The sequence below is a fragment of the Pezoporus wallicus genome, unplaced genomic scaffold (genome assembly GCF_028554395.1).
Source record: "Pezoporus wallicus isolate ANWC-B61680 ecotype Strahan unplaced genomic scaffold, APGP_CSIRO_Pwel_v1 contig_6787, whole genome shotgun sequence".
In the NCBI taxonomy this organism is placed as follows: Eukaryota; Metazoa; Chordata; class Aves; order Psittaciformes; family Psittacidae; genus Pezoporus; species Pezoporus wallicus.
The window spans coordinates 2,024,280-2,045,883 of NW_026636951.1; the positions used below are offsets into that span (position 1 = coordinate 2,024,280).

Genomic DNA, 21,604 nt, shown 5'->3' on the forward strand with positions numbered 1-21,604 from the left:
AAGCTAGCATCTGTATGCTTTGACACCAAGAATGATAATTCTCCCATACAAGTCCCACAGCACTGAAAGACAGGGGGAAAAAGAAGAGAAGAGTTGGGCATAACTCTTTGCAGGGTGGGCTGTGCTCTGGTTTTGAGTTGGAATTTCAATGATTGTACAGCCAGACCTTAGGAGCACGGTTTTCTATAACAGGTAAATCTATGGGTTGGCTGCCTCCGAAGAAAGCGTTCCTTGTCTTGACCTGCCAGTGCTCATCTTGCCACTTCTGCTAGACTGCAGTTTTTAATTTCTGTCATTCTAGCTCTTCTGACTATCCTGCTGTGGTGTCTGATGTGTAACAGTGGTGGTGCAAAAACGGTTGTGGATGGAGGGATAGGACAGGAGGGAAGGGGAAGGTGAGAAACAAGGGCAGCCCTTTCAGCAGCAGCACTCCATTAGATTAGCTTAGCAGTAGTGTGAAACTATACTCTTAAATTACAGTAGCCTGAACTTCGTGGCCTACTAAGGAGGCAACATCACTGTAGTTCTTACTTTATTCCTGCCCTAAATCTAGAAATGGGCTGAGTTTGGGACCTGGTGTATTCAGAATGCTTAAGTCAGACATCATACTTTTATCAACATGTATGTACCAAAAGAAGGTATTAAATTATAGAGATGCAGAATTCAAAGGATCATATTTGATATACTTACTGAGCCATTCCTAGAATCTTCTAGTATAGGAGATTGCACAGCATAAATAGCCTAATCTATTAACCTCTTAAGTATACAGCTTTTTTTTCCTAATAGCTAAGATAAATCTCCTTTGTTGCTACTGGAGATAATTTCTTAATGCCCTACATTAATTGGTACAGAAAGAAAGAATTTATCCTCATTTGAATAACAAATCTTTAAATACTGCCCATGGCAGGGGGGGGTAGAACTAGATGATCTTAAGATCCTTTCCAACCCTAACTATTCTATGATTCTATATGCCCACAGTCTTAGCTTTTTGAAGCTAAGGAAATGAAAGTACTTCAAGCTGTCCATATAGGTTATATTTTTGAAAACTTTTATGTTTTATTGCTCTCCTTCATGCTCAGAGTTCTCTCTGTATTTCTAATAAACACTAAGCATAGCTGTTTAGTCCTTATAAGTATTTAGCTAAGAAGAAATACCTCAGCCTTAGACTAGGTTGGAAAAGACCTTTTAGATCATCAAGTCCAGCCTTTCTGCAGGAGATTATTGCCTTCTAAGGTCTGGTAAAATTGCTTAAACTCAACAGCCTCTGATTGTTTGGTCAAAATTAGTTTGGTTAGCTGATTAAAAAATTGGTCCAGTTTTTAATGAAGCACATCAGGCAGCATTGCCAGCAGGCCAGAAGGAGCAGCTAACACTGGTGTGGAGAGTGAGGGCAGAGTGGTCACTGACAACCTTATCCATTATAAGACCTGTTTGCAGGGCAGATATATTTTTGTCATGTACATTTGAGTTTGAGTATGAGACAGTAATGTGGAACCATCAAGAATGCTAGTAAAATTGAGGTTTATCTTTCCTCTTTCTCCATTAAGCCAGTTACTTTGTTGAAAAATGAGGAAATTAGACTAACATTATTTGATGTTGGCACCTTCCTATCTTCTACATGTCTGTGAAGTAGGTTGCCAAAACATTTATTTTCATGTCTTCATAGTACGAGCAGTCTCACAGCATCTATCGTGTTCCTGATTTTCATCTCCCTCTCTCTGAAGCCCCCTAGTAATTTGTAGAAAATCAAGTAGAACTAAAAATGGACATTCACATATGCCAGTAGCATCATGTTCAGTAATTGTAGTTCTTCTTTTAGAGGTACCAGGGTAACAATTATGGGATGCACTATGCCTCCCAACAAGCATTGAGAGCAAGGTTTACACTTCTGTCAGGCATCTGACTCCCAGGCCTAAGACTTGCTGACAGTCAGGAAAAACCAGTGGGGCTGTGCTGAGCGGCAATGGCTCATGCTCACCAGTTCTCTTCACTGGGACTGGTCACTCCGGACTGGTCATTAAAGACTACCATCATTCTGCAGTCATCTAGAGGCTATGTAAAGAGAGCAGGCTGTTGCAATGCATGTATTTTGTTAAATTTGGTAGACTGTATTTTCCATGTGCTTTTGTCATACGAAGGATATCAAATGTGGAGTTTAACTAGCCACTAGATGTCAATGTTGCTGTGCTAAAAGGCAAATACAGTCTTATTTGTTTGGCTGACAAAGTAATTTATTCAGTAAAAGCACTTCTGGATTTAAAATCTTTTCCAGTATAGAGTCAGTTACAGACAGTATCATAGACAGGCCTGTGCTATATCCATTATTTTGAGAGCAGCTGTGGTGGTTTATGCTGTTTTGAAGTTGCAATTACCATTTCAGTGTGTACTCATTGTTAGGAAAGTGCCTTTGAAAAAATAGCATCTGGTTGTTCATCAGTTTCCTCCCTTGATCCAAAATCCCAGACCTTTGTATAAGTAACCACAATCATTGTATTGCATTGTATTTGTTAATAAGATAAAATAGGAATAATAATATGATCTCTAATCCTATTATAAGAGTATAGAATTCCCTAAATTCCAGTTATCAGTGGAAATTTTCCTCTTAATTATTCCTGTTTAACACCATTGGAGATCAATGTCAGATACACTGTGTGGGGACAGAATTTCTAAAATACTTAAGGCTTCCAGTATGATAAACAACTTAGAAAACTTGGTTATTTTGAAAATCTGTCCCCAGTTCTGTATAACTAAAGGCAGAACCAACAGATTATGGAATTCTAGCAAGTTGTGTGAAGTAGAATTTGACCCATGGACCTTCTTATTCCAGGCTCCTGTATGTCTAAGGTGAAGAAATTACTGCAGACAACTACTTATTGCTTAATGCACTGTCAGACTCTCTGAAAGAAGTGGTTTTGTTGGCCATCTACAGAGCACTTACTTGGAGACCAAAGTTTGAGAATTAGTTTTATAAACACTAAGGCAAAGCACAAAAGAAGAGGACAGTGCACATCTCAAATTCCAAATTAAGCTTGTTCTGCTGATAGGATTTAAAAAAAAAAAATATTATTTTATTAGAAATGGAGTTGAAATTCTCAGTTGATATGAAAATCTCCCAAGGAGCAAAATATGCGGAAATTGCACCCTTATTCTTATCTGGTCAATTTGGTACATAGAATCCCAGTTTAGGCCACAGATTTAGAAAATACAGCCTAACCTGATTTATTCCATTAACCCCACCTCCTGTGATGTAGATAAGGCCACTCAACTTTAAACACAATTCATAAAATAATGATTTTGTTACTGTTTGCAGAGGGGCAGCCTTAATCTTCATTATTATGGTCTGAAGTAGTTTAAGTCATGCTGAACACTTCATTTGATGGTAGCATCACTCACACTCTTAACACACTAATGAATCACAGATACATGAATAATTATAACTTAATTATTAACATCTATTTTAGTTTTCTTGACTCTGACTACAGAGTTATGTAAGAATCTTATCATAATATCTTGAAAACCAGATTGTTTCATTCATTCATTCTGTTGTACTTCAGGGAACATTCATAGCAACAACCTTGATCCTGGTATTTCTGTTAACTTCAAAAAGTATCATTAAAATAAGCTAGGCCACAAGCCCTTGTTAAGATGTGCACTGTAAATAATGCCAATATGACCTTAGAAAGACTGATTCAGTTATGGAAATAATAAAGCAGATTTTCATTTAAAAATAAAATAAAATCTTGGAAGCAACCTCCCATGTTATCTCCAAGGTTTGGTGTTTGGGTTTTAAGTAAGGATTTAAGTCCCCTGGAGATAGATTATGTAGACTCCTGTCTAGTGTCCTTTAACTGTCACTGCTAGTGCCATATTTATTGCATGGCAGGTAATCTTGGTCTTCAGAGCTTACAGTTTGGCAGCTCTTTTGAGAACAAAGCACACTAAAAGATTACATATGCATGTAGGCACGCATAAACAAGTCTATCAAGAATTTAATTAAAAAGTAATTATCAATACGCACAAAATACTACTCCTTAGTTTTATCAACCTGTATTCAAATAAGTGGAGTACAGAAACTAAATCCTCCAACATTTTCCAGTTTTCATTGGAGGAGATTTTAGAGGTGTATTATGCTTAAATTCCCCCAAGTATGAACATTTTCCTAAGAGAGCAAAGAATGCCTAATCCTACTTTTATGTCTAGATCTGCTGTGGTGGAAAGCAACTGATGGCATTCAAATATGCAAATCCAAGAAAAAGGGAAATCTGTTTTTTCCCAGTTTGATATCAGATGAAAAAAATGAAAGAAAATAATAAGTAAGAAAATATAATAAAGCAAAAATAGAAAAAGCAACCAACTGAAAACAAGCAATTTATTTGTTTTGGTTTGTTGATTTGGGGGGGGGGGGGTTGGGGTGTTGGGTTGTTTTTTTTTAATTATATATACACTGGATTTATTTTGTGAAAATAAAAATAATATGTGAGCAAAATTACAGTTCATTGCACTTTTAAACCATAGTGGAAAAGATATGAATTCCCTTGTTTCCTGATAGACATTTTTTGTGTGTAATGTGTGTATATTCAGAGTGTTCAGTTCAGGAGAGAATTGAGGGAAGGTACAAATCATTTGCAATGGAACGTATGTAATCGAAAGTCTTCTATATAAAAAGGTGAGTGACAAGTCACTCTCTTCTGAGTCACAGAAGCAGTTAATCAGTGTTCATGTACCTAGCATTCTAGAAAACCTGGGGAAGAACAGTGCCTCAGAGTCTTAGTCTAAGATATAATGTAATAGAGAAATAAGGTCTTATTCCTCCATACGTGTTCCAGAAAATTCAGATGTATTGCATCTTAAGCAAAATTTGAGATCTTCATCCAGGAATCTGTCTTGCAAACTGTAGTATGTAGCTGGTCAGGCATCACAGTGTTTTCCACTGGTTGTCCTAAAGCTAAGAAAATATTTCATAGCAGAGTTTATTTGCAGTATACAGTGGTGTAATCAAGTGTTTGAAATATCACAGAAAGATTTTAAAAAATAAGGTGTAAGTCCATATTAGGTTGTAATAATATAATCACCATATGATTTCAGTGGGATTACTTACGTAGTAAAGCGTTATAGTAACTGCACGTAGAGGCTGAAAGCGTCTGGATTAATGTGATCTATAGCTGATCGTTCAATGGAAATGGAAGGATACAGGCTGCTCTGAGCAGTGAAGTAGGATGATTCAGTAAAAATTCCTATTTCATTTTTTTTGAATGAACAAGCTTATAGAGTACTGCGAGACCTCATTTAATTAATAATACCATCAGCCATTCTGCTAGAACTGATCATTCATTAGTAAAAGTATACTACTAATTGCTAGATTTTGGAAATAATAGGGGTTATATTTCAAATTAAATATAATTTTGTGTTACTTAATTACCAATATCATTCAGACATAAAGTACTGAAATACTATCTACCTTTCTACTGAAAATATTGCCAGGATACTATTCATTCCATGTCACCTAAGTGCAACAGGAAGGATAACTATCCTAAATGGGAACAATTAGTCTTAGTTTAAGTTATGTTTTCTTATAGCCAGCAACAGTGAGCCCTGCAAAATTCACAACTCTAGAAGTAAAAATGGCAGTCAAAAAATTGCTGAGGAAAGTATAGCAAGTAAAAATAAATACTCCAGCTTGTATCTTGTGAGATTGTGCTACTTGCTCTAACCACATTCAATTTGCAGGCAATACACTGAAGTGTTAACAGTTATGTATCTAGATGGCTGCCTTTTTTGAATGGAAATAAAACATAACCACATGAAAGATAAGGGTCAGGACATGAAATGAGATTTGAGTGAAAAAACATTTCCGTTAGCGTAGAGGAATCGTCTCTTAAGTGTGCATTGCACTGTCCTCAAATATGCAGTTGTTAAAAGATGGTATTATTTAAAGTTATATTAGGATCTGATTTAATATATACGAATAATCTTGGTTTAGTCAATACACGCCACGCTTTCCCTGTACAACTAACTTTATTTGAACCTCAACCTTTACAGAGTCAGTATTTGGCAAGTTTCTATAATCTGATTTAACAAAACAAAAATATTCTTCTGACTTCCTCATGCTAATGTATATGGTGGAATAAAACTCCTGTGTTTCTAGGTAGGAGTTACTTTAATGACCAATGTTTTGCCATCCATTCTTTCTTGCCTTCAAAATCAAGATCAGATTGCTACCACTTGGAAAGATTTTACTACATTATGAAAGAAAAGTAAGTCTTATTCAGGCACTTGCTTATCTCCATTAATCTCATTATCATCATTCTGAAAGGATGCAACCAGCGATATTCTCCTAATGCAGAAAAGTGACTTCTAAAACCAGGAAAATATTTTAAGATGCTTTTAATTACAGAGCATAGAGATAACTATGTTCTAGAGAGAGTCCTCAAACTTCTGCATGTTCAATCTTGACAAAAGAAAATCTTTCTTATGATTCCAAAATTTTTGTCAGACAGATTTTGAAAGCCTAGGTTTCAGAACCGTAACAATCAAATGTGCGTATCTATAGTACGCCTCACTGTTTTATGCAGTAAATGAGTTGGAAAGTTATATATAAGCAGTTTTTCACTTGCACTATCCATTAAATTGTAGACAAGAACATAACTTCCAAAATTAACATTAGCTTTGTCAGCAGTGTCAGAGGATGCACTGCCAGAAGTTCAAAACAGCTGTACATAGTACAGTTTTTTACGTGGTTTCACTGCTGTCTTGAAAGTAATCAAATAGATGATGAATTGTCATCCTTTCAACTCTGTAGTAAGAACAACTACTGAAGAATTTCTGTATTTTCCTTCTTGGAGACATCAGTGCCTGCAGAGAAATATGCCCGTGCAACAGGATATTAAATTGTTTTCCAGTTATAAAGAAGCTAATGTGCTATTACTACACGAAGGTACTGTTGTATTGTGCTCTAACACTACACTATGAAAAACAAAGCCTTAAACTTGTAGTGACATCCATGATTTGTATTGATTTGTAGTTCAGTGTGGTCTTAGCAGAACACAGATACCCCAGCCTTGGAGCCTGAGAGTCTTTATGAAAGGGTACCATAGCCCAGGTCACAGATAATAAAACAGCTACCCATCAGCTCCATCCACACAGATCTTTCATGTCCTTGGCAAGAGGGATTTAGCTGTCTTCCTAACATCACCCATTCTGAATCTATAGCAACCCTCCTCTAATATGTGAAGCTATTTTTAGCATCAGGGCAGCCTTGAAAACAGCAGGTAAAGCATGAAAAGAATGAATAAGTGGTTGTGGTGCTTGCCTGTGAATAGAAGCTATATATAGCTCAAGAAAAGCTCTTAATATATTTAATGTGTATATGGAGATCTGCCTCCCTGAGGGGAGACAGAGGTGTCAGAAACATAGAGTAGCACATTATTGCTACTTCTGACCTGAGCAATTACCTAAAAAGTCATTATTTCTGATTGTTCTGTAAAACAATAGAAAATACAAAATAGAAAATAGATCATTAATGGAATTGGGTATGTTTGATTCAGTCTTTATTTGTAAAGAATGTATAGCATTCATTTCCCTGAGTGAAGAGCAAATTGAACAGCAGGAGATTATTTGCAGCTCTGAGCTCTTTTCAGCCAATACTTGCTCCAAGAACATCTCTCAGGTCCCCCTTTTAAGTGCCTGGGTTCCAACATCTTGGTTTCTGTGATGCTCTCTGAGTTCCCACTCCTGTTTTTTTGGTTGTTTTTTTTTTTTTGTCCTTCTCTTTTTCCTCTTGTATATTAATCTCTTAGGTTCAAAAAAATTGTTTAGGAAAAAAAGCCACATTTGCCTTTGTTTAATCAGTAGTGTGTGCCCTTTATTTAGCTGGAGAGTTATATTGCTTCATGAAGGAGCTTATTACTTCTTACTGATGTATAATATTGAGACTGGGAATTAGGCCCTCCAGTCTTAACGACTCTTTGCTTAAATCACAAGGGCAGCAACAATGGAAACTTGCAGATGCCTAAAAGTCCAAGGCAGATGGAATTTGGATTGTTGTCTTAGAAAAGTGAAATACAGGAAGCATTGTAACCTCAAATGGCAATGTTATCATACTCAAGGTAGGGAAAATTCTGTAGCTTCTGAGCAGTCATAACTGAAACATGTATCTCCCTGTTGCTGTGAAAATCACATTTAAAACTACAGCCAGTTCTTAGATAACAATGTTGTGTTGGTTTTGCTCTCCCACTGCAGAGTGAGAGAGCCAGCAGCCAAAAGAGCAAATAATTTCTTAAAGCTGTACTGAATAAATAGTGTGTTGCATATGAGCAAGCAGATGTGGCAGACTTCTTCAGCCCTCCAAAGTCTCATCTGCGGGGGAATGTGGTTCGCAAGGAAAAGGGACTGAGGAGTTCAGCTTGGTACAGTATCTTATTTGATGGAGAATCTGTGCTGGGCTTGTGCAGTGGCAGTGTGATCACCGTAGGGTAGGGTAGGGTGGGATGTCAGGCAAATCTAGTATTTCTTTGAGATAAAAGGGATTAAGTATTACCAAAATAAGGTATTTTTTTTCCAAATTTCTTGAATTAAGAACAGTAAATACATCAGTAAAATACGCTTGTGGAGCTACCACCAACAACCCCTTAAAATGTTTCACTGCTGATCCAAATTCCTGCTTTGTAAAGCATTTTGATTAGCACTGATGAAACAATAATGTGTTTGATGAGGCACATCCTTCTCATTGTGCAATTCATTATGTCAGTGGCACTCCAGAGAGGCTTGTACTTGAACCATTTCAGTGACTTTGTGGTGCTAAGATTTATTTCATTGTGAATTATTCAGGATATAGAAACCTGTTTTTAAAAGTAAAGATTCTCTCCTCAAAAGCCTGACATGTAACAAATAAGTTTCCTATGTACATTTAAGTAAATAACTTTTTTTTTTTTCTGTCCACAGAAAAATAAATACAAGTTTAGGAAGATTAAAATAATTCTGCAGGGAGCCAATGCCATGAAAAAGTACAGAAGGGCAATATAAGAGAGCACAGGTCAAGGAAAGGATTTTATAACATGCCATCTGTTTTTAATTAGCATCTTGGCAAACTGGAAGAGCTCAAACATTTTTCCATGAAGAAATGTATTATAGACTTTTCTAGCTGCCAATTAAATGGCATTTAGCTACAGTGACAGTGGTATGTTGTTTTGGGTCTGTAGAAAGCACTTGCTCATGCTAGAAAATCTGGGACATTTTGTTTTGCATAAAGGGTTCTTACTGGACTGGATTTTCTATCCCTCTTAATTTTACTGTAGGCATGAAGGATACCTGCTATGAACAATTACTAGATTAATAAATAGTGCAAGGAGCTGGCAGAGTGGAGATAATTACCAAGTGGCACTTCGTATACACCTGTGGAGGGTCTGTCTGTCCTCCAGATAGCTGATAACTTTTAAACAATGCTAGCTAAATGCTAGGGCATTTTATAAGATTCATGTTTTGTCCTATTGCTCTAGCAATTCTTGTTTTGTTTTGGAAGGATTTGGGCTTGTTTAGGGTTTGGTTTGGTTTTTCTTGTTTTACCAGATCAATTATTTAATCCAGTTTAGAGAATAGCATTAAGGCCAGAAGCACAGTTAGAGAGCTGTGGAAGAGAGCAGAACCAAGAGCCCATGGAAGAGTGGGAAAGTGAGAAACTGGCCCATTAAGGAAAGCATTGCACAGAAATGCCTTCTCAGTATCACCACATCAGTTTCTTCAGAAGTCATCAGACCATTTCCGATTATAAATTCAGCATACATTCTCTCAGTTGTATCATGCTTTTAATGTCTGATCAAGCTATGCAGGGGGGAAGAAAAGGGCAAAAAAATGTAATTTGCATATTTGAACATGACTTTTCCTCTCTGAGAGGTTCATATAGAGGGCACTGCTACGGTAGGATGCATGATGGGTCTGATGTCAGTGCCACTAAAGTGCAGCAGCATGTTTTCTGGCTGAAAAGTGTCCCTATTTGCACACATGAGATGTTATTATTTCCTTTCTTAATACTTCCCTTTATATTAGGTGTGGTCTCAATTCCTGCTGTGAACCTTGAAGTAGCACAGCTTCACAATCTTTGAGGTCGGCTCTTGTTTGCTCTTGAGCTTGTATGCTTCCTGTTCCTCCTCAAATATCCATTGTTAGCATTTTCAAGGCAAAACACAGATAATAGAAACAAAACAGGAACTATTTTTTTAGGACTGGAGAAAAGTGGCTAATATTCAGGAGAGCAGTTAACTTCACACTACTGGATTGTGTGCTGCAAAGCATACTGCTTTGTAGCAGAGGCTATGAGCCTTTTAAAAACCTGAGAAAGAAACTGGTCCCACTCTGCTGGAAAACAGAATGCAGGAGCTGGGGAAGAGCTGAGGAATTCTGGCTCTGGGATATATGGAGGCGTCAAATCTCATTTAGAAAAACAGGAACAGACAACCTCAGAGGAAACTGGGGGTCACTATGTAACAAGATTGATAGGATTTGTGGGTTCTTTCTCATAGTGAAGGGCCAATCCAATGAGGTTATGTCTATGTCTGGCCTGAGGGACAGTTAATGGATTTTTCTGTTTGATAGTTTGTTCTGACTTTTTCTTTACTTACACAAAATAAAGCTACTGATTTGTGGCACTTACTTGCCTGCCTTGGAAGATAGACCAGCAGGAATGAGCATCCCACAGAACATGCAAACACACTTAATATTAGCGGTATTGTCAGTATCAGCTGTTCAAAGATGAGGGATTAGGTCCTTAATATTTTGTGGTAGTGATTTAAAAGTAATGTGATATCAAAATATAGTACCTTTTGACTACTTCTTATCTAGCTTAGCCTTTATCACTCTTAGTTACCCAGGAAGTTGGATGAGGTGTCCTTCCCAGCCTGAGAGAGCCCTTTGAAAATCACAAGGGTAGAAATCCTCTCTCTTTAAAGTGTCTTTGAGGTAATATTTAATATTCTCTACTATTAAAAACCTGCAGTAAAAAAAAAAAAAAAAATCAAGAATCATAAAGATGTTGGAAGTCCTTGCTTGTAAAAGAATAAAATCTAAACAGATTAATTTTGCCTAGCTTCTTGTTGGATGAAATGCATTGCGCATCTGTTTTTCTCAGAGAATGCTAACAGTACACATAACAGTACATCTCTCCTGACATACCTCGTCATTGGTCAAATTCTAGTGTACCTAGGCTAACAAGCAGTCCTAGTGCTACCTGCATACACACCAGGATGTGCTCAGAGGAGTAGGTGCTCTGTATCACCATGCAATTTTCTCTATGAGAACTGTGAACTGGCTACTTTGTGCAAGGCAAAGGAGACCACCCCTCCTCTGAAGGTGGCAGCAATTAAGTAGCCATTTCCTCATCTTTTTGACCCAGAGTCTGGCCTGGTTGGTCTGCTTTAAATGAAACTCTTGCTGTGTAATAAATAAGGATACCCATAATACAGACCTGTATTACAGGACAGGGTAAAGTCGGAAGAACTTTCCAAATAAAACATTCTGGGCAGCCCTGTGATCATTCCCAAGCTGGTCTGTGCTGTGAGCTGTTGTAAAGGCATCTCGAATTTTATTATGCCTAACCTGCAGAAGGCCTCTTCCTGGCAATGGCTGTTGGTGCCAGATCTACCAGGAAACTTAGTCTTTTCAGAACTGTTTAGAATTCACAAGACTTAGTTCGGTGTATTGAAAGTACAGCCTTGGTCTCAGCTGCTTCAAATTTGCCATTTGCTGCAGTATTTGTTAAAAGGATGGCACTGAGAGAGCAAAAATTCAGACTCATGAAATGTAGGAGTCTTTGATCTCAAAATCCTTCTGCTCCAAGCACAGTGGTAACACAGCAATGACAATGTTTTGTTCTTTAGGAGGCTCATGAATATCAGGGTGTGTTTTACACTATTATGCATCTGTGTGGGGTGAAATTATGGGCCTAACACAAAGCACAGTGAAGTTCAGTAAAGTCTCACCTTCATCATCAGTGGCTTTTGGATTAAGCAACATAGGTGTAGGCAGCTCATCCCAAGCATACAAAAGGCAACACGATTTTCTGAAAACAGGGTGAAATAAAGGATAACTGTAACAGTATATGTAACTGCAAAGGGAAATGTAGTGAGCATGAAACCATGGGAAGCTTATTAAAATTTTGTCATATGCTTATAATGAAAACATATTGGGCTAAGGCAAATATACAGATATAGTCAGTGGAGAAGAATTTATCCCTCAAAAAAGGTATTTTTTATATATTTAAATGGCTCTATGGCCTGACCATTTGTGTTTGCTTTCCTCAAATATTTTAGCAAACAGGTTTACTCATTGAAGTATTCACATTTTAACCAGATATTCGAGAATACTTGCTAAAAATGTATTTTTAGTTAATAATAAGAAATGCCTATGTTCGCTGTAGAAACCAAGCCACAAAAGTTGTGCTACGTCTGACCAAGGAACACGCGTAATGGTAGGTGATGAATACCAGTAATGACAGCTAGCAAAAGTATCTTTATTTTTGACCACCAGATACCTGCACCGAGCTTGTCATTAGATTATTATTATCAAAGATTGTTACCAAACAGTTTGGAGACAGTGGAAGAAATAAGCTATTTGATTCTTACCGTCCAGAGCAACTGTGTGGGAGATAATCAGTCACTAAGGGCTTAGTTATCTCTGGTCAGAATTAAAGAGGTGAGGTACCACAGCATAGTAATAAAGCACAGGAAATACTGGAATCTGCCGTGCCCAGGGCAGCGGTGTGTGACTACCCGTTGTCACCAGGGAGGCACAAATCCTAGCAGGGCAGGCACCGGGGGAGCGTGGGGAAGGCGCAGGGGAAGCCCGGGCAGGGCGCACACCGCCCTCCCTCCACGCCGCCTCCTCGGGGGCTTCTCCTCGGACCTGCTCCGGCTAAAGCGAGGCGGCGCGGCGAGCGAGGGGGGCTGCGGCGGGCAGGTTGCCGGGTTACCGAGCGGGTTAGGGCAGCGCCGCCCGGCTCCCTCAGCCCTGCCCGGCCTCCCGAGTCCCAGCCCCGGCCCCCTCAGCCCCGGCCGGTCCCCTCAGCACCGGCCCCCTCATGCCGCCCGGCCGCTTCACCGCCGGCCCTGGCCGCGGGGCTGTGGTGCGGGGCCCCTGCTTAGGTCCGTGTCTGAACCTGCTGCCCGGCACCGAAATCGAGCCAGCAGCGCGGTGTACCCCTGCCCATGCTGAAACATGTCTGCCAGCGAGCACCTCCGGCGAGGTGGATTGTTCCACTAAACCAGACCGAGTAATGCAAGCCACAACTCCCTTGCACCCCCTTCCCCTGCTGAAACCTTGCTGAGAGAAATAAATAAATTTGAATCACATTGTGCGTAATTGATACCAAAAACGCCACCAAAAACAAGCTAGAGGAGACCCTAGGTACCTAGGGGTGTGAGCACAGGAGGCCGCTGCTTGTTCCCTTAGCCAGGAACCAACAGTGATGGCCTAGGCAAAGAGTGAGTCAAACCTTGCAATGCCTGGAGAGAGCTAAGCCACCAAAATTCAGTGAACCCATTTCTTTTTAAACTGCTACATAGCAAGAAATGAGATGCTGAGGCTGGCACAGAAGGACTCTGGAAAATGCAATTTATGCCTTTCCTTTGACAGAGCTGTTATAAATATTCATAATATTTGCAATTTTGGAAAGAGCGGTTGTTTTGGCACACAGTTTGGAATAGGAGACTAACTTCCAGGCAGTTCTCTGGACAAAACTGGAGCTGTGTTACTGCTCTGTTGCAGAACGTGTTTCCGTTACCCCAAGCCCACTCCACTGCAAAGTTTTCAGGAGATTCAGAGTGTGGCTGGAGTATTAATTAAAAAGAAATGCCTAAGTAATTGATGGCGGGTTTCAGTGAATGAGCTGAAGGAAATGAAACATGGGGTTTCACCATCAATGGCAAAATATTGCCATGGCAATGGGTAGCTTTGCCAGGAATAAACAAACAACAACAGGCCTCTTCTCTTTCAGAAAAAAAAAGTTAGAGAATTTTCTGTTCTCACCTCACCAAAGTCTGTGCCTTTGGACATCTCAGATGGAGGAGATGGTGTACCCTACTTAAACAAGCCCCACAAGTCCAGCTTCTTTCCCAGTCGTCCAATTAGATCATTTCCAGAGCAAGAAGTAACCTTTATACCCAGGGGAAGGCACTGACATTTGCTTTACAATGATTTCAGTGCTTTGGTTACTGTAATTCTGTACCATCTCCTTATAGAAAGAAGGTGGAAGGGCTCAGAAGTAACACAGCTCTGTGTCATTCGTAGTTGAAGTCAATCCTGCTTCAGGAGAGACTGCTGACAGGGAAGATTTTCTTAAGAGTAGAAACACGGCCCTCCACTTAAATTAATAAAGAGCTTTACAAAAACACAGCACAGAGAGCGAGGGAGCTGGGAAAGCATGAGCTGCCCTTTCTTCTGCAGGTGGGGAGCGTGCACAGGCACTGGAGTCCTCTCCCAGCAGGCCTCTGGAGGTGTCCCTTTGCCTCTGAAAGCTTTCTCAATGTTTCTGGCCATCCCCTATCCCTCAGATGATGCAGTCCCACCACACAGCATGAGCTCTGTGGGTCTCGTCTCATAATGGGGAGACAGACCTAGGTCACTGTCCAGGCAAGGATTCAGCAATGCTGGCATCCTGCCTAGTATCTATGAGCTGAGTTTCTTGTAGTTTTTTAGCCTGTTGCTCCCCCTTGCTATCTTTGACCCATAGTGTATGAAATTCCTGCTAGACAGCCATAGCTGGGTATGCACTAGGGCCTTGCTGGCACTCTTCCTGAGGAAGACAGACATGGCCCAGTGTTGGTCTTGAGAGTCGATGGCCTGTAGAGCAGAAGCAATGGGCCAGAGCCAGGTGGCCTTGTAGAATCAAAGGAGGAGTGAGCAGAATCAGAGAATCATAGAATGGTTAGAGTTGGAAGGGACTTTAAAAATCATCCAATTCCAACCTCCTGCCACAGACAGGGACACATTCCACTAGGGCAGATTGCTCTAAGCCACATCCAGCCTGGCCTTGAACACTGCCAGGGATGAGGCATCCACAACTTCTCTGAGCAACCTATTCCAATGCCTCACCACCCTCATAGTAAATAATTTCTTCCTAATATCTGCCTTCCTAAACCTACTGTCAAGAGGGATCTCCTTATCAGGAGATCAAGTATCTTCTGGTGAGGAGACAGTACCTATGTGAAGGAGCCTATAGTGAGCATGACTGTATTAAACTCCTGCACCACAGAGTCGACCCTAGTAGGCTTTGTGATTTGTGTAACATAAACAGTGCTGCTGCCACTGTGGGGAAGTGTCAAGATCTGTTAAAGTTTGCAAAACTCTTCTAATAGCAATTCTATATCAGAAAAAAAAAAAAAAAATCCCATATGGCTTTCCAGCTCTTTGGCATTCATTAGTTTTGTCTTACCATTCTTTATGTAATAATACTTAGGTGCTGCTTAAGTTCCGTATAAAATATTAAATGTAGTTTACTGTAAAGTCATCAGGCTGAGGAATGTTTCTTACAATGTTCATGCAGCACCTAGCACTGATTTCAACGGCAGCCTCCAGGCAGTATTATGAAGGTTCATTATACCATCAAGATCTGTCCCTACCCTTTCACTCTTCAAGGAAGGTCCATTCTTAACTACAGGTTTGGTGTTTAGATAACAAGTTTCTTTTTTTTTTTTCTTCCTTCCATCTAAAATGATCAAACTAGTCCCAAGCAAATACATTTTTTTAACTTGAACTTTTAATTAATGTCCATTTTGATCCACTTTATTTAACCAGCTCAGAAAACATGTAACACATAAAAATGGTTCTTTTTCTAAAAAATAAATTAAAAAAAAAAAAGGAAAATTTAAAAAAAGGCAGTTGGGGTCTATTTTGCATGAGAAAATATTTTGTTTAGGAATGAGAGTTGTAGGCATTCTCTCATACATTGTAATATTTTCCATGTGTGGCAGCTTGTTTTTCAGTGGCACAAATATGTGCAATAAGGGCTAAGAGTAAGAATTAATCTAACAGCTTTTGCAGCAAGGCTTTTGATGGTTTCACTCGATTTCATTTTCCTGTGGATACTGCCGTCAGTTCTGCTGCTTGCAATATGTGAAGCATAATTCTCAGAGGTTCACGAGGTTGTAGGGATCCAGTAGGAGATGACTGATTTCTCCCCCCACACACATTCACTCCACCCCACACCCCCTCACCCACCCACCAGCAAAACATAATGCTGTACTATTTTTGGCAGCAGGGAAAGGGCCTCCTTGTGAAAACAGAAAGCAGTGTATTTCTCAGTTACATCACTTTGCAATCTAATGCCGTGTTGTGCTCAGTGTTTTTGTGGTGATGCAAGTCTTTTTTTTTTTTTCTTTTTTTTTTTTTTCCTCCCTTCAGCCGGTTGGATTTTCCCCATCTTACAGCACCTCGCAGGTCTCTTCTCTGAGCAGTACATTGCCTGAGTGAATGGAAACATACAGATCAGCTGCAGGTTTCTGACTACAAAAACAGAGTGAAAGAGAAAGAAAAGGGTTGGGAAAGCTGAGACAAATATTGACCTGGACTTACAGAAAGACATCCAATGGCTGAATAAAGAACCCCTGTTCATGTTTTGGGATATTCTTTCAACTGACTGGAACGAGAGCGGATCAAAAGAATGGGAAATGCCAGCAGACCCTTTAGAAGAATTGCTTATTTCTTATGCCTTTTATCTGTGCTTTTGCTGACTGAAGGGAAGAAACCAGTGAAGCCAAAATGTCCTGCCTGGTGTACTTGTACCAAAGATAATGCTTTATGTGAAAATGCCAGATCTATTCCTCGCAGCGTTCCGCCTGATGTTATCTCACTGTAAGGGCTGTAAGCATTTGGTTATTTAATTTATGATTTAAAATGAACTGGGATGTGTGGTGTTTTCAGTGCATACGGAAGGATGCTTGCTGCAGGGAGTACCTCCAGTATTCAGAATCATCAGCTAATGTGTTAAAATTGTGCTTCATCCTTGAATCCTCATTTTTACATCTCTTTCATCTGTCTGTCTGTCTGTGTATGTGCACACATCCCATTTTATACCTTCTTCTATACTACATGAAACCTGTAACATTCTTTTTTTTTGGTTGTTTTTTCTTTTTTTTTACTTACATAAATAAATTTCTCTGTGATGACCAGATCATTATTATAACCATGGATATATAAGACTACATTAATATAAGGTTGTTTTTTTTTTCTTTCCAGATCCTTTGTGAGATCTGCTTTTACTAAAATCCCAGAAGGGAGTTTTTTGCTCACACCATCTCTGCAGCTTCTGTGAGAAATATTTATATGATACAATTTTTGTTATGAAATGTATATGTATCCATAAATATTTTAGAAGGGGTCTTAAGTGTTAATTTTATAAGAGTCTCAGTGTTACTTTTATAAGAAACAGCAAGAGAAGATTCATTAGATGTCAAAATACAAGACTTCTTAGCAATTTGAAGGATAGTGCATGTTTAATTTTTTCAAAGTGTATCTACTTTGTATTTTGCAAGGCTATCTGTTGTCAGTGCTACTTTGAATGATTACATGCTGAAGCTTTTGGTGACAGAACGTATGCTATCCTCATTATACTTTAATTAACATTACAGCAGGGACTTCAGCATTGCAACAACTATTCATGTTCCTTTTCTGCAGTCCGGGGGCCTGATCCCAATATAAAGCTGCCCATTTGCAACTCCCTCTGACTATGAGTTCTGAAACCCTCAGATCAGACCCTTCATTGCAGTGGCACAGGTCCTGAAGTCCTTTTCCATGTAAAATTACCATTGACTTCTGTGGAAGTTTAGTCACTTCAGTGTGAGTTTTGCCTTCATCGCGCTTGGATTTGACCCTTTTTGTTATTTCATGTTCTTTGAAAAAAGAAAAAAAAAAGTAATGGAAATTTTCCTCCAATTCGAAAAGAAATAAATTAAGCAGTTATTTCAAAATCAAATACTGCAATGAGGTATATGCAGAGAGAGAATATTTTGGGATGTTTACTAGATGCATTTCTATATAGGATTTTTACAGGCTTACAGGCTTTCCTGGAAATTTGGGCATAGGATTATGTAATTGTGAGCTATAGAGAAGTAGAGGGGGTGTAACCTGAACTGTTTATAGTGGATGTGCTGCCAGCCTGACACACACCCAGATTTGTCTCAGAAATCCGGCAGGACAGACTCCCTGATGTGATCAAAACCAAAATCAGATGTCTGTCCCGGACCGACTTCCCGTGCACTCTGTATGTGGTCAGAGGTGTAATGTTGATGTATTAGAGCCTATGTCTGTTGGATTAAACTGCTGGCGCACCGATAGCTGAAGCCCTGACCCTAGCTGTACTCTGCTACCTCAAGTGGAGCTGATAAGGAGGTGCAGACGTACTGTACAATTTTGGATACAGGGTAAATAGGTAAATGCAGTTACTATGGAAACCTAAATGCTTTTCTACAGTGCTTTATTCTGGAGAAGCTTTTCCCAGGTGGTCACAGATCACAAAAAGGACACATTTCACATAATTCTGCAATAGGCCTTTCAAAGGAAGGAAAACTGAAATAGCAGTGTTTGTGAAGCTTGTATCAGAAAAGTGTGAGTAGGACATCATCTCTCTTGGCTACGATACGCCACCTACACAACGATCCCGCTGCCAGGGAGGCAGAATTGGGTAGGGTGGAGTAGGACAGACACAGTCATCTTATTTTGAGTTATAGTGCCTGGCATAGTGGGGTCTGGCAACGGCTTATGGCATTTTGGTAATGGTAATAATTTGCATGGTCTGCCGTACACTGAAATGCATGTTCTAAGCTGATGTTAATAAATGCTGCAACAAAAGCTCTGACCTCAGAAGAGCTGGTTTTGTTCCATTATGGTCTTCAACGAGTGATCTGTTTTCCAGATATATTTCTAACATGGTAGCTGAGCTGCTTGCCATTTTTGAGAAGTCAGACTGCTGATCTGAGGCAAACTCCTTAAACACAGACCACAGGAGGCAGGATTGTATCTGTGGGGTCAATACTCCTGTTTGTACATGGGAAAGGAAAATTTCCACCTTTGGCAGAAGATAGTAATGGAAATAAGAGTACGGAAAATTCAGGCTAATTAGAAATTACAGTAAGTTTTAGCTTTGCATGATTATAGCTGTATCAGTAGGTTTAATTTAGCCAATAGCAAGATTGAGCAGCCTATATTTCTATGTAATAGTCTCCAGCATTACATTTTTGCAGCCCAAATGTGAGCTGGTATCTCCAGTATGACATTCACACATTTCTGAGTGTGAAATATATCTGCTGCTATTATTATTTACTACTATTTTTACTGTAGTAGTGGCAATGGTCTCTGAAAAAATCATGGTCTCGTGCTAAACACTATGCGAAGTCCCAGGCCAGGAGAGCTTCTTGAATAGTATGGATGGTATGCTCTGTGCTCTTCATATGACAACAAAAATACAAGGGACCTACAAGTGCCAGCAGGAGTGTTCCCTAAATGCAGAGAAAATATCCCTGCTCTCATCTCCAGCAGTCGTTAACTGTGTATCAGCAATGTGCTGAGGTTGCTTTTATAAACTGATGACATGAAAGCCCACAGAAAGAAAGGAGGTAGTCATGGCATCTGCTAGCAGCGGACAGTTCCTGCTAAGTAGTATAGTCCCTAGATACAGTGCAGTATCTTCAGCCTCTATCCCAGAAATAGCTAGCTGATGGGTCATGCAAACTAGTGTCTGAGGTCAGTGACTCGGGGAAAAGCCACTTTGTGCATCACATATGTATGATACAGACACTGGGGAGAGGTATGAGATGGGAGGCAAATGAGATCACGAAGTGCAAGACCTGTTCTATAAACCTGGCAATCCCTAAAATAGCTATACTGTTTAAAGAGATACCACCATGTTCTTTAGGAGGGTAGAGTGCAGAAAAGGAAAAATTATCCAGTGAAATCACATCAGAAAAGTAAAATTAGTTACAGGCAGCAGATTTACTAAATTGGTCTTCTGATTCAGAGATTTTACAAAAATACTAATTTTCTTGAAGGAAGACAAGTATTTATTGTTTCTAACAAAAAAAAAAAAAAAAAGGAAGATTTTCCTGCTTATATTTTTCACACATATAAAATTACATATTTAAAGTGGAAAAAGCACAGTCTGCAATAGCTAAGTGAGAAAACAAATCAACTGCAATTTATTCTTAATGCAAATTTCAGAATAAGAGATGAAGTGTCTTATTAATTGTATTAATTCATACTTGCAAATCTTGCATTCCTCAATGCCTAAAGATGTCACAGGGTAAATTTATTTATCCATCAGGTCTAATTGAATAATATATAGATGTACATCTAGTATTCCACTGGGCAAAGTTCATTGTACTTGACAACGCTCAACATATTAAGGGTGTGGCAGTCCAAAGCTGAATTAAAATGGGCAAATTCAAACATGGCTGATAAGCATAAATAAAGCTGCAAAAAATCAATGTTGTTCCACTTTTAATGCTTACAAAATTACATAAAATTAAATGTGTTGCTGCTATTTTTATTGCTAGATGGATGAAAAATATATGCACACACTAAGAACTATCTCCAGTTGGTATAATGTGGTCTTAAAAATAGTTCTGATTTGAACACTGATTAAATTAAGAGATTTTCTATTTGTTTCTCAGTAACTTTTTAGTACCCTCAGGTCAAACATGCTCACAAGTTCAACTCAGAAGTTAAGGGATTTTCCTGCCTGTCAGTGATGCTAATTCAACCTGATGTCTGGCTAGCCAGCTGGATACGTTCCCTATGTTGTCATCAAAAATAAGGGTTCTTCAAGACAATTTTGACCTCTGTAGTACTTGAACATTTCATTGTCGACCAAGTATGTCTCCAGCGGCACTTGTACGATCCCATTGTTTTACTGGCATGATAAACCCACATTTGCATCCCACAGAAGTCAATGGAATTTTATCAGATTGCTCCAGCAGGCAAAGCAACAAGTTGCTAGGCTTGTTGCCCCTTTGACCCAGACTATGGGGCAAAATATCAGCCATACAGCCTGGTAGTGCTTGCACAGAAAAAAACATGAAACCAGGCAGTGGAAATCTGGCCTACCATGGTTTGCTGAACTCTAAAGATGCTAATAACCTAATGGTCTTTTGCATCTCTTTATGCAGGTTGTTTACGTCCAACACTTTTGATGTTATTAGTGATGATGCTTTCATGGGCCTTCCTCATCTAGAATATTTGTGAGTGGACAAATGTATATTTCCTGGTATTATTGAATAGAGGGGGTGGGCTTTCAAGTTCCAGGCATTGCTTTGACCAGAATGACTTTACAACCCGTTACAGGTTCATAGAGAACAACAGCATTAAGTCAATTTCAAGAAATACTTTCAGAGGACTGAAATCTTTAATTCACCTGTAAGTAAAGTGGTTGAATATATTACTTGGTATTTTTAATATAGTAACTGAACCACTGTGTTGCTGAATTTCACATTTGGATATATAGCTATTTACATTTGTTTAAGCAGTATTAATAGTAACTTAATTAGAATGTTAATCTTTGTGTTTCCACGAAAGACTCCCAAACTTTTGGTATTTGTAGAAGGTCAGGACCCAAAGAGCTTCCAAGAAG

At 39.1% G+C, this 21,604-nt stretch overlaps 1 protein-coding gene across 6 annotated transcripts in view; it reads left to right on the top strand.

Moving 5' to 3' along the window:
- LGI1 (leucine rich glioma inactivated 1) overlaps positions 1-21,604 on the top strand; it is a 30,754-nt gene that overhangs the window by 1,881 nt on the left and 7,269 nt on the right. The window contains exons 2-5 of one of the 6 annotated variants that reach the window (XM_057402342.1): positions 16,387-16,836; positions 17,221-17,292; positions 21,144-21,215; positions 21,319-21,390. In XM_057402342.1, the coding sequence (XP_057258325.1) occupies positions 16,646-16,836; positions 17,221-17,292; positions 21,144-21,215; positions 21,319-21,390 (407 nt within the window). In that variant the 5' untranslated portion in view covers positions 16,387-16,645. Of the gene's footprint in view, positions 1-16,230; positions 16,846-17,220; positions 17,293-19,091; positions 19,111-21,143; positions 21,216-21,318; positions 21,391-21,604 lie in introns of those variants that run through there. The other 5 variants (XM_057402347.1, XM_057402345.1, XM_057402343.1 and 2 more) reach the window with 5 other exon arrangements.